The following is a 13,728-nucleotide window of genomic DNA, read 5'->3' as shown; positions in this document are numbered from 1 at the left end:
ACCCATGCTGGGCAAGGAACACATTTTCTTCTTTCAATGCCTGAAAATTAACCTTTCAATTAAGTCCCAAGTTAAACATGGCCCTTTGTCTTCTGAAGAATATAGAAATAATAGTGTGTATGGTTATTTATGGAGAGCTCACCATAGGCAAAACATTGATATATAAGCACTTTATGGAGTCAGCTCCTTCAGCATTCTCAATTACCTAGTTTTGGGGTAAGTTATCACTACTCTTGCCATTAGATGAAGAAATTGAGGGTCTTCAGGTTTAAGTAACTTGCCTGAGGAAGTACAGCTAGCAAAAGACAGTCAAAATCTCCCAGTCCTGTCCTGTTCTGAAGCTCACATTCAAAACAAGACTGCACCACGGCTTCCTCCCCAGGTTAAAGCTACGACTACAGCACTGATGTCAAAACAACTGAGTGATTCAATGGAGGAAAAGCCAATCAGTTCAATTAGCTGAGATCATTTCAAAACAAAGATATAACTGTCCTTGATTTTCCACTTTGTACCTCACTCTTTTGGTGTTATAGAGACCCAGTCAAAAAAAAAACAAAAAAAAAACAAAAAAAACAAAGCAATGGATAGGGTCAGACCCCAAACCCTGTGCTAGCAGCATGGTGTTCAAATGCATGGTTCACAGAGAAAGACAGAAGTGATCTTTCTACACATAATTGGTCACAAATCTAGTCAATTCCACATCAGAAATATTTCAATCCTCCATCCTCTATTCTCTGACCCTATGACCATTACCCTCCCTCAACGCTCACCAAACAATTACAGCCAACTTCTGCGGAGGTGTATTCCTATTTCTAGTTCTTTCTCTACTCTAACCTAGCTTCCACAGTGCCTTATTTGCCTAAAAACAAAAACAAAAGAGCTCCAGTCAAGCTATTACACTGTGCACAAACTCCTGTTGGTTCCCCATTGCTAAAGCATGAAATCCAAATTCCCCACCTTTGACACTTAAATCCTTCATAGCTGGCTTCACCAGCCTCTCTGCTTCATTCTCCCACTTCCCTTCAGCCCCATAGCCCTGGGTGCAGTACAACTCAGGAATCTTCTAATGGCACTTCTACAAACAGAACCGTCTTGGAACTCGCCATGTCCTTTCCTAACCCTGCTGGACACCATATCTTATGCCTGGGGAAAACTTCACTGCCTCCAAGGGGTATTCATATGCGTTCTCTAAGTCCTAATCATTTCCACATACCTGTGCAACAAAGTGCAGGAGATTCATCCCAGGTTTGTTTGCTTTTGTGTCTGCCAATTTGAGCAAAGAAGACAGTTTAAATCCTACTGCATTGCCGGCATACCCTCCCTAAAGAAGACAAATCAAAAAGAAAAAATTATGTATACATATATACACACACACACACATACACACACAGACAAACACCTTTAGATAGACAAATAAGGTTGAAAACATAACATTACAATTGTTTTGGATTTTACTTACTGCATTCATGATATTCCCAGCCTGGAGCACCAGGTGTAATATTGAATGTAGCTCTTCACATGACATCAGTTCTATCAAAAAGAACACATCACAGCACCTTAGAGAAGCCTGCAGCTTCAAATGCACAAAAGACAGCTACCACATCCAAGTTCAAGTGTGTCTGAAGCAAACTGTGACCTTAAACTGTATATAAAACGGAAAAAACAAACAAAGCAATACATTCTATGGGATACCTAACACATCATTTGCGACCGGCAATCCGTGTCATAGTGTTTACTTGGAAATCAAATAGGTATGATAGTTAAATAGCACAAAATAGTTCAATAATAAAAATTTTCAATTAGTGAAAAATGCAAAAGCCTAATGCAAAGCAGTATCCCGTGAGATAGGAGTTAACTTCCTTCCAAGCAGCTATTTAATTTTTCCTTGTATATCCACTACTCTTTGAGTATGCAGTCTCAAAGAGACTGAATTTATGGAATATGAAAACTAACAGCAAGCAACGTTTTGCTTAGTCAATGAGTTATGAAGAGATAAAAAAATAAACAAGCTGGGATAACATGTAAATAACTTGCAAAGCACAAACCGCGAGGGCCCAGGCACCCAGGTAATCTTTTCATTTCATTCAAAGCCACACATTTCATTTGGATTGGCTGAAAGTTTTAGAAAGAAACTTATCATTGTAATATATTGGTAAACTAGTCCCTTATTAACACCAAATCCTTTGTATAGCCATGCAAAGAAATAAAATTTAAAATTTTTAATACATTTAGAAAGGTAAAAAGAAAACTTGATTATTAAAATTACACTATCAATAAATAATAAAATGTCACTGACATTTTTAAGTTAATATTCTCCATTAAGTCTAGTAATACTTTCAAAAAATTACAGTTGGATCACTGCCTATATTGTGTTATCTAAGAAGGCCAGTTTTGGAAGGATGACCAGATAAGAAATGTTTCTACCATGCCCACAAGTTTGCATTGCTCAATATAAAAACACATTCTTCCAGAACAAACCTTCCAAAGTCGCTGCAATAGTGTGTATGGAAAAAAAGTTTAAAGGCCTCTATGTTGAAATTTTTAAAAATCTTTTTCCTTCTTAGTCTCCTCTCTAAAATGAAGAAAATATGATGGACCAAAGAGAAAAAAACGTATCTCAAAACAGGCCAGAGCAAGTAAACAGGAAAACCAAATAGGAATAAACAATTCTACAACAATAACTAGAAATCCAGAAAATGACCAAAAGGAAATCAGGCTGGCACTGACGCATGCTGAAAAGTGTGAGGGTCAGGGAGGGCCAGAGAATACGGCCGAGAGCTGAGAAGAAGCCAGCTGCAACTCCGCCGGGACTCTCAGTGCCAAGATGCCAGAAACCAAAGCTCCTACCCCTCTGGAAGGAGACAGCAGGGCAGCTCTGAGAAGAGGCTAGCCAAGCTGGGCAGGCAAGAACTTAAAGAGTTGTTCAAATACATGAAAATGGCCTACCTGCCCCTCTCAAATTTAAATAGCTCAGCAGAAATTGGAGTATGGAGGAGTGGGAGACGACGCCACAGAACAGAAACGTCAGGAACCCTGGCAGAAGAGTCACACGGTTGACCCCAGGAAAGGAGGTCTGCTTCTGGAAAGGCTGGGTCCCAGCCACCAACAGAGGCCACGACGGCGGGGAGGGAGGCAGCTGGGCCAGGGGCCCGGGCTTTGTGTACGTGCACAGCCCACAGCACACATGCACACACCACATACCAACATACACAGAGAAAGCTCATCCAGGAGAGGAACAAGAGCAAGCCGTAACCAGCAAGGTTGACTCTGAAGCCTGAGATGAAAGAAACTCCCTTCTGTGGGAGGGTAATACGCAAATTAACATTCATTACAAGGGAAAAATGTCAATGGAAATAAACCTTAAGTGCATCCCTAGTAACATCTCATTTCCCTTTTAAGGGTATATCAGAAATTCAGGACTTTCCATGTCCAATTTCATTTGGCTTTTTAAAAAAACTGCTATCGAAATTAATAAAAACAAATTCTGCGAAGGATCCCATGTTGACTCACCTTTTATAGCAGTTCTTAAAACTGTTATATCTGTATATAGAGAAGAGCAAGAAGGTAGAAATTCCTTCTTTAGCACCATGGCTTCAATCCGAAGTGAATAGCTGAAAAATAAAAAAGTAAAACTGTAGAATTTGATGTCATTAGTTTAAAAATCTTACTGTGTGAAGACTAATGACCAGCGACTGTATCCTTACTTTGGCACCTGAATTAAGCCGTACAGAAAGGAATCTGCCAGAGACAGCTTGGACACGTCGCCACTAAACGCTTTTAACTTCTTTACCTAAAAGACAAATGGAAAGGGGGGGTATATAAAATCACTTATGAATAAAATTTAAGATTATTTAAATTTCATCTTCCAATTCTTCTTAAAAAAATAGGATTTTAGTGCTAAATTCAAATTAATTTAGAAAAGACAAAAAAGGAAATCCTCCCATCTGCTATTTGGTTTTTTTAAAAGAAAAATACAAACTCACAAATTTGAAAGCAAAGAGCTAGCGTCACTTATGTAGTTATAGATACATAGTCTCGTGTAAACAGGAGAGCTGGAGCCAGCAGAATCCTCAGGAAGGTTACAAAAGGGAGGGACTAAAAAGGAATCAGTTCTAAGGATGAAAATTTTCTGTAAGCAATAATCTGGAAATTAGATCATTGGGAGAAGAAATAAAAGACTGTAGAGTCATTATAATATGGTCCTTTAAGTCATAAACGGAAAAAAATCTTATTTTGAGTATTTTGTATATAAAATACTTAGACTGAGTAAGATCTAACACAGATTTTCTTTCAGTGGTCAAATCCCACTTCACATATAATAGCTTTAAAGGAAGAGACTATTGTGTCTTCAGGTGAGTACATATCTGCTCTTCAGCAGGAAGACAAATAGGAAAATTGCTTAAACAACTGGACGATCACTGTTAAGATTGCCCCCAGGGACCCTGGCAGAAGAGTTGTACTGTGGATGCCTGGAAAGGAGGTCAGCTTCTGGAAAAGCGGGGTTCCAGCCTGAAAAGACTAGGCAATAAAATAGTATGTACACTAGGATGCCATTTCTATAAATTTTTTAAAAAGGTATCTATTAACCTCCAATCCTCCCATGCACACACCTGCATACACAGGAAAAAGATGAAAAAGCCCCACATCTCCAGGTAGTGACTCATGCCTGTAATCTCAGCTCTTTGGGAGGCCAAGGCAGAAGGATCACTTGAGGCCGGGAGTTCAAGACTAGCCTGGGCAACATAGGGAAACCCCTCCCCCAAAAAGCCCCACATACACTAGGTGATAGGATTACAGTTGTCTGCAATTTTCTTCTGTTGCTCATTTTTATTTTCTACAATGAAGATATCTACAATGAACATGATTACTCTTTAAAAAATAAACTAAACTAAGTTTTTAAACACACAAACAATTATTCCTTCAACCGTAATACAGGAAAAAGAGAAGAGATCTGACAACAGGTATACAGCCAAATAGCAAGTAGGTGAGAGTGGAGATGAAAGGAAAGTTTTCAAACAACATTAGATCATAAATCATGCCTTCCCCACACAGAACACTGGGCCATTCCCATGGCAAAACCACTTCTAAGTCCACTGTTAATAGAGAGTCATCCAACAAAATTCTTTATGGTAAGTAGTACCTTAATACTATTAGTGAAGTGTACAGCCTATCTTTGCAGCTAACTGTTGCCAATAAGTAGCTAACACTTCACATTATTCTTTATAAAGCTTATTCTCTTCCACTCCCTTGGTTATGATTAATAACATGATTTTAAGTTCCTTGCAAGATAGGAAATGACAGTTCAAAAATATAAAGAGAGGAATATTTGCAAAGATCCACAAACTGAAACATCTACCTCAATTATTTGAAAATATAAAATGTAACACTTCGAGTTCACACCCTAGTATTAAGTCTGACTCTTAAGGCTATTTTCTTTTTTTAGGACAGAAAATAGCCATTTATATAATTGCATTTCCCTTACTGGTAGAGCCTCAAAGTGAATTGACCATTTTTAGCCTTATTAAATTTAAGGGCACATGGCACTTCTGGTTTAGCTAAGCCCAAATCAGTCCCTGGCTTCTGCTCTGAGAAACCTATACAATGAATTCTAATCCCTTCTGAACTAGAGTTGAACAATTCACTATATATGGGCAGGGGCAGAGGGAGGTTGTATAAGACCATATATGTAGCATGTGTGAAGCCTCTGAAAATCACAGCATGGTTTTCAGTCTAAAGTGTAAGAACAGGTCATGCTAAGTAAACTTGGTAAATGTTTCTATTAAACATGTGCTAAACTGTAACTGAACAATGATTAATCTCCTTCACTTACGTAAAAATCTAAAAAAAAATTTATGGATTTCAAGAGAAGGGTAATGGAAAGACTGTATTTAATTTAAATGCCATGTATACAGTTCTTTGTTCAATTTCAAAATGAGATTTATGTTCTTTAAGAGGGATTATTGTATCTTCACAGTGGCAGGGAAGTAAAAAAGAAAGGTGAACAGACCCTATAATTATTATGCACTCTCATTACCAAAAAAACATTTATTAAACATGGTTAGGCATAATTTTGTGGGCTGAGCCAAGAGACACTCATTATGGCCCTGGTTGTGCCCGGCTGCTGTCCTAACAGTGAGAGCAGGCTCCCTGAGACTCTCACACTTCAAAGGGCACACCTCCTTCATCCTATCTAATTCCAGTCACATGGCTTGAAATGGCAGGATTTCCCACAAACATACCCACCCAACAGAAGACCCATGAGCTTCCTGTCATTCCCCTCCCAGCAGCAGAGTCAACCAAGAAGGTGGGAAAGAGATACTACAAATGTCTAGCAGAGGCAACTCAACCTGCTTCAGGAGAACAGAAAGTTTCTACCATGTCTAGCACCAGCCCACAACAGAGGAAGGGCTGGTCAGGCACGGTGCGGGGGTTCCCTGGCTTGGGAACTGTGTGCTGGACAAGAACACACTCCCAGAGTTTCATTTCTGGGCCCACCTTCTTCCTTTGTAAGTGTGAACCACACATTAGAGGAAAGATGAACAAACATGCCAGATAAAAGATTTGTGGTAGAGGGCAGAGAAATTCTCAACAACAAATTAACCTTGGCTTTGGTCGGCTTGTCAGCTGAGAAGGCAGGAGAGAAAAGGGCTGTTTCCGTTTATATCTTTCAGCATGCTGATAAGATTACAGTATTATTCAAGTGACACTTATTCACACCAGTACTTTGTGATAGCAGAGGTGATGAAAAGGCTGGCAGGCCAGCAGTGCGAGGCGGGGTTTTGACAACCTTTGCCATTCCTTCCTCCAAGGCAGGCAGTGGAGTGCAGCAGAACCACACTGGGCTCAGTGGAATCAGGGCTCAAGTCCACCCTGCTGCTGTATCACTCAGCAATCATGTGACACCAGACAAGGTATAACTAACCTGTGTGAGCCTCAGTTTCTCATTTGTAAAACAAGAGTGTCTTAAAACATTGCTGCAAGGATTAAATGAAAAATACACAAAAGAATCATATATGATTTTTTTATGTGCCAGGCACTAGGCTAAGCACTTTCAAAACATTATCTCATCTCACTTCATTCTGCCCTGTCCAGTCAGTGCCTGGTACATGGGGATACTCAATAAAAGTTTAGTCCTTACTTGTGCTAAAAATGAGCACAGAACGTTACACACAGGCTGAGAGCCACGTGGTTATGTGTCCACTTACGAATTTATTAGCATATTTCCGCCACATTCCTAAACCTCTCTTATTTGGCCCTGTCTCCTCCTTGGCCTCTTCTGCATCCTCCAACCTCCATCCAGAGACCCAAAGACTCCCGGGTTGGCCCTGGGTCTGAGTGGTGCCAGGGGACACAAAAAAGTTTGTCCTTACAGTGGGCAGCAGTCAGGGAGTGGCTTCGGCTTTCCCTGAGACCCCCTCCCACAGCACAGATACTGCGGAGGGTTTAGGAAGGGGCTCCCGCCGGCTCTGGGGACTGTCAGGGTGTTCCTGCTGAAGGAAACTCCCAGTTGAGTTTGGAGGGTGTGGTGAGCTGAAGCCCAGAGTCAGTAATGTAAACAAGGAGGCGAAGTGTGACCAAGCACGCCAGATATTCAGACTAAGGATGACCCTGCAGCAGGAGGTTGTGGGGAGAAACAGCTGCTGCCTGGTTCAGTGGCTGGAAAGGCACTTCAGGGTCCCAGGCCAATACTTTCATTTCAGCAGGACCCCGTCTCCTGGGTTAGCTAACTGGGGGTGACAGAGTCTCAGGGATTCAAGGCAGTGCCTGGATGGGTTTTCATCACCTTGCCCTCAACAGTCTTCCTTTTGAATTATATCCCCCACACAACCCAAAAATACAAAGTTCTTTTAAATATGAGGTTTGACAGCTTACTTGCTTCTTTGAAAAATCCCTTTGCATTTTCTAATCACCTTTGAATTTTAAATGAGAAATGAAGATATTAAGAAAATTGAATTCAGTTTCCCACCTCACCACTGCATGAAGCTGAGCTGGCAGCCTCCCTCGTGCCTCACTTTGATTTAGTTAGCAATTTAAAGCTTTTCAGAGCACTTTCACATGCGCTGTCAAATTGATCCTCACTTAACAACACGATGAGGTCAGTTAGGAGTGGGTATGCAGAGAGGTCCCAAGGAAGCTTGAAAACAGCCCTAGCAGGAATAAGGTTTCAAGAGCAAGTACATCGTTTTAAAACTCAAATTAATTAAGAACTATCCTAACAAAGATTTTGGAACTCCTATCCTTTATAGAAAAGATTAAGGACTGTTCAGTATGTACAATCCAGGGTAAATTATGATTTAATGTACCTTTCCTTTAAGACTTCAAGACTCTACTACTAACATTAATAACTGCTACTAATTAATCTTGGCTTGGGTTAATTACACTTAATGTGCAAAGAGAAAACCTGAGGGAGAGAGAGCGGCCAGGTTAATAGGAACACCTAGATATAACTAGATCTCTAGTTACTCACTAAGATCCTAAATTTGACATTGTGAGTTTAACACTAATCAATGTAAAAGAAAAAATACAATTATATCTCTCTTGTTATTAATGACACTAAAGTAAAGCTACATACAGTATGTCTGGGAAGAAGAGTGGGAAAGGGGAGGGAGAAGTCAGAAGTGCCTGTGAAAAGGATAACATATTAAAAAGTCACCCTTACTTTTTACTTATAAAAGTTGGCCAGGTGCAGTGGCTCACGCCTGTAATCCCAGCACTTTGGGAGGCCAAGGCGGGTGAATAACTTGAGGTCAAGAGTTCAAGACCAGCCTGAACAACATGGTGAAATCCCATCTCTAACAAAAGTTAGGCGGGGCGTGGTGGCATGCACCTGTAATCCCAGCTACTTGGGAAGCTGAGGCAGGAAAATCGCTTGAATCCGGGAGGTGGAGGTTGCAGCGAGCCGATATCACTGCACTCCAGCCTGGGCGACAGAGCAAGTCTGTCTCAAAAAAAAAAAAAGTCATCTATTACTTTTAAAGTAAAAAACTTCATAAGAGTCTATATTATTTAGGTATCTATAAGCATAGGTATTTGTGTAATTTCTTACTGAAATTTTTCAAGGAATTTTTTCCTTAGAAATAAAGGACAATATCAAAATTTTGGAAGGTTTTATACAACTGTTTTTCTGGGTTTTTTTTCTATCAAGCTCCTAACCATTCAACAATGCAGTTAACTCATTCAGTCCAAGCAAAACACTTTATATCATGGTAGTATGTATTACTATCACAACAATTTCCACCTTTGAGTTAATTATGTAGACAAGATTTTATTAACAGTTTACCTACCTCTCCAAAATTTTAGAGCATCTTTATTCAAAAATGATTGTTTTCATCCTTTTTTTAAAGTATATGGATTATAAAATAGCCTGGGTTTATACTATGCAAAGGTCATCTTTAGATAATAGAAAAGGAATCCTTTTCTTTGGATGATGAAAATTTATTGAGCTCCCACGTGCCAAGTGCCATGTCAGATGCCTAACTAGGATTTCATCATCTTGACAATCCAATGAGGTCAGCATCATTATCCTCCCTTTACAGGTGCGGACACTAAAGTTCACAGGAGTTAAGAACCTTGCCCCATTTTCTCAGTTAAGGGAATAGCTCAAATCTGAATCTAGATTCTCTGACTCCATAATCCATGCTCTTTCTACCAGGTCACTTTTTACTTTTATGTGAGAAAACTCTGGCTCTGGGTAGGAGAGTGCCCTTCCCATGTGAGCTTTCTTTTTTTTTTTTTTGGAGACAGATTCTCACTCTGTCACCCAGGCTGAAGTGCAGTGACATGATCTTGGCTCACTGCAAACTCCGCCTTCCTGGTTCAGGCAATTGTCATACCCCAGCCTCCTGAGTAGCTGGGATTACAGGTGCCTGCCACCACACCGGGCTAATTTTTGTTATTTTGGTAGAGACAGAGTTCCATCATGTTGGCCAGACTGGTCTCAAACTCCTGACCTCAGGTGATTCACCTGCCTCTGCCTCCCAAAGTGCTGGGATTATAGGTGTGAGCCACTGCTCCTGGCCTTCCACGTGAGCTTTGACACACTTAAAAATATTAAGCTTTTATGATCACTCCTAACATCTACAACTCATGAGCTGAATTTCTTACCTCTTCTGACTCTGGCAAAAACTTAAGAAATTCTCGTAAGGTCTCTGATCCATAATGCTCACTTTTTCCTTGATGAATGTCTTCTACAATGGACCGAGGAGACCTTGAAAAGACAATGAATCACATTCCGTTTCACGATTGCTGGAGTGCCAATAGAGGTGCAAGCCAGTGGAAATTAAACCTCCTCCACCCTCCTTCCCACCCACCTCCTTCCCAGTCTGGCCGGCAGTTTTGTGTGAGTGCTCATAACAGCCCCACTGCCTCTAAACAGGGAACCCAACACTCCGCTCAAGGGCCCTTCACCCAGAGCACCATCCTTGGGCATCCCAAAAAGGCTGAAAGCAGCAACAACCATGGGGAGTCTCTTCTGTTGTGAGAAAAATAATCCCCTTTGGTCTCACTGAAACCCCTGCACAACCTTCTCCTTATACTTCAGAACACAAAACTCTGACCGCTGCTTGACTCATCAGTCCAACCTCCACTTAAGGGGCGACACTAAAGGTGACTCTAAAGGTGTCCCTGATGGGACAGGCTTGAATGGATGCCCTGGGGCAATTCTCCATATACTTCAAGCCACTATGTTATGTTTCCCTGAAGAAAAACAGCAGAAAGTGACAGTCACTTGCAGACTCATCAAGCCATGCGTCTAAGAAGGATTTGAAGGTGTGAGGAATTTGAATTTCAGTTCAGTCACACCCACAGACTTTGATGCTGACAGCAGGGATATGACTAAAGTTTCAAATGTGTGCAAAATCTTACTTCTTAAATTGCTTAAGAAATATCCCAATGTTCATGCTCCGTTTTGCGTCCAAAATAGTAATCTGGAAAAAAAAAATAGGGACACATAGGATTACTAAATTCAAATAAAAAGAGATGGAGAAAGAAGATAATTAAAACCGATCAAAACGCAACACTAATTTATCAGAGAATCATTTCCAATGTATAAATCTGGTGATTAACAGATATTCCTAACATAGTTTTACAAATATTAAAAGATTACCATCTCCCCAAACTTTCTACAGTGATATTATATTTCCTTAAATGTAATAACACATACCTACTTTAATATTATATAACTTTTAATATACAGATGGTCCCGACCTATGATGGTTCAACTTATGATTTTTCAAGTTTACTATGGGTTTAGTGGGATATGAAATGCATTTTCTTTCTTTCTTTTTTTTTTTTTTTTTTTTTGAGACAGAGTCTCACTCTGTTGCCCAGGCTGGAGTGCAGTGGCACCATCTCTTGGCGCACTGCAACCTCTGCCTACCGGGTTCAAGTGGTTCTCCTGCCTCAGCCTCCCGAGGGCAGCTGGGATTACAGGCATGCACCACCACGCCTGGCTAAATTTTGTATGTTTTGTAGAGACGGAATTTCACCATGTTGTCCAGGCTGGTCTTGAACTATTGACCTCAAGTGATCCACCTGCCTCGGCCTCTCAAAGTGCTGGGATTACAGCCATGAGTCACTGTGCCCAGCCACATTTTCAACTTACAATATTTCTGACTTACAATGAGTTTTTAGGATGCAGCCCCATCATAAATTGAGAAGTATCTGTAAAGTCAATCATCCTTTAGTATCACAGGGGATTAGTTCCAGGACCCCTGGGGATACCAAAATCTGAGGACGCTCAAGTCTCATATAAAATTGCATAGTATTTTGCATATAATCTATGCACAACCTCCTGCATACTTTAAACCATCCCTAGATCACTTGTAATACCTAAGACAATGTAAATTATGTTATGTAAGTGGTTGTTATGCTGTATTTTTAAATTTGTATTATTTTTATTGTATTGTTATTTTCTGAATATTTTTGATTCATGGTTGGCTGAATTTGAGGATGCAGAATCTGCAGTCATGGAGGGAGGACTGTAAATATATCATTTAAATGTTTTAAATTTAGCAATTTCCTCTTAGAATAATATCGCCCGCATTTAAAAGCCCCAATTTAAAAATGGATGCCTTGGCCTAACAAGAATCACGTGAGATTTGAACTGAGAAAATAAAAAACAACCCTGAAGCTATGGCAGATTGACTCCCAACCCTGATTTATGGACGTAAAAGAACCAATAAAGTCATATTTCAGAAACATCATTAAATTTTTTTCTAAAAGAAAAATTTCATTTCATTCAAAAAGTTTACATATGTCCAATAGACCTTTTAGGAGGGTGTAAGGTAGTGTCCTACATTTTATTTACTCACAATTTTAAAAAAGAAAAATCTTATGCTGTATACATTTCACCAAGGCTAAGACACTTTTTTGTTTGTTTGTTTGCATTTTCCTGATCTCTGGAATCAGGATGTGTCTTACAATATATGGCATCTTTTTATTTAATGAAATATGGGATAGCTATTCTGTCAAAACCCAGATCGGGCTGCAGCAGGTTTTCACTGATCAAAATTTCAGGTGGCTTTATCAGACTAGAAATTAGAACTTTTTTTGACTGTTAAATACAGAAGCCATTTCTGTCTCTGGATGTAAACACCCCGGCTGCGTGGAGGAAAGATAACCTGAAAACTGCTGCAGTTTTTTCCCGTTTGTTTTTTGGTAAAGGGAGACTAGCTAAAATAGGAATGTTGTTATAATGCTCTTCCTTTCCAAATGTATGTGATTCACTGTGAACAAAAGAGAATCAGGTTTCAGACGAAATTCCTGATCTCTGGGTCTGCTTCTGAGTTTATAACCAGCAGCGAGACTGTTAACCGACATCGGTGTCACTTCCTGGCTATAAGGTTAAATTTCTACAAGAGTATGGTTGCCTTCTTTTGAAGACTAATCGTTAACAGTCACATTATTTACTAACCTAGGGGTTTATTTCATGTTAACACGATCACCTGCCAGCCATAAAATAAAAACTCCCAAGCTGAAAGGGCAGCCTCCTTATTGGAATCCTATCTAGGGACTGCAGTTCAAGTTCAGTGTAAAGGGAGGAGAGGAGAGAAAGAAAGGGTGAGAATAAAACCGGTCAAACTCAACACCCTTTAAAAGGTCATACCAAAAAAGGAATCTCAATTTATTAAGACAGAAAACTGGGTTCATTATAATTAACAAATTAAAAGGCCATGCATAAGAATCTGTATAGTGATATAGTTACACAGCACGTTCAAAGAACTTCCTCTGCATTCACCTAGGATGGATAAATGACTGGTTTCGCATTCCTTTCATGAAAGTGCCACCTTCAGCTACATTCAACCCTTGACTGCAGTGCTCTCCCATACCCCACGTGAACCAAGCCCCACGATCATCCTGTTCACCCCTCAACCCTCTGGGACTCTCTTCACTCAGCCAAGATCCAGAGACATTGCCGCTGGAAAAGTGAAGGAGAAAATTACTCTTATGATCTCTACTGGACAGGTAAGGAAACTAAGCCTCATAGACATCATTTTATAACTTTCCCAGAGCAGTGTTGAACTGATAGGTTAGCCTGGTTCTCTCTGACTCCTTTTCACTCTAGTTTCTGTGGGTTTTCATATTACTGAGCTTCCTATAGAGACGTAGCAAATGTTCCCTACCAGCATGGTGCTTGCATTGTGAGTTTTCTCCAGGAATGGGGGCAGATGTGTAAGAAGCTATATGTGTGCCTGGCCAAGTCGCCTGGTGACCCCAGAGCTGTATCTG

The 13,728-nt window shown here is 40.2% G+C and overlaps 1 protein-coding gene across 4 annotated transcripts in view; it reads right to left on the bottom strand.

Annotated features, from left to right (window-relative positions):
* The window catches only part of FHDC1 (FH2 domain containing 1), a 43,412-nt gene that overhangs the window by 15,367 nt on the left and 14,317 nt on the right, over positions 1 to 13,728 (bottom strand). For 3 of the 4 annotated variants that reach the window (XM_030816243.1, XM_030816242.1, XM_003257848.4), the window contains exons 3-8: positions 10,864 to 10,925; positions 10,105 to 10,207; positions 3,705 to 3,790; positions 3,511 to 3,611; positions 1,460 to 1,530; positions 1,214 to 1,321 (exon numbers count right to left, since the gene is read on the bottom strand). In XM_030816243.1, the coding sequence (XP_030672103.1) occupies positions 1,214 to 1,321; positions 1,460 to 1,530; positions 3,511 to 3,611; positions 3,705 to 3,790; positions 10,105 to 10,207; positions 10,864 to 10,925 (531 nt within the window). The remainder of the gene's footprint in view (positions 1 to 1,213; positions 1,322 to 1,459; positions 1,531 to 3,510; positions 3,612 to 3,704; positions 3,791 to 10,104; positions 10,208 to 10,863; positions 10,926 to 13,728) is intronic. The other variant, XM_030816244.1, reaches the window with a different exon arrangement.

The sequence above is a fragment of the Nomascus leucogenys genome, chromosome 7b, assembly GCF_006542625.1.
Source record: "Nomascus leucogenys isolate Asia chromosome 7b, Asia_NLE_v1, whole genome shotgun sequence".
NCBI classification, from domain to species: domain Eukaryota; kingdom Metazoa; phylum Chordata; class Mammalia; order Primates; family Hylobatidae; genus Nomascus; species Nomascus leucogenys.
This window is presented reverse-complemented; position numbering and strand designations above follow the sequence as displayed.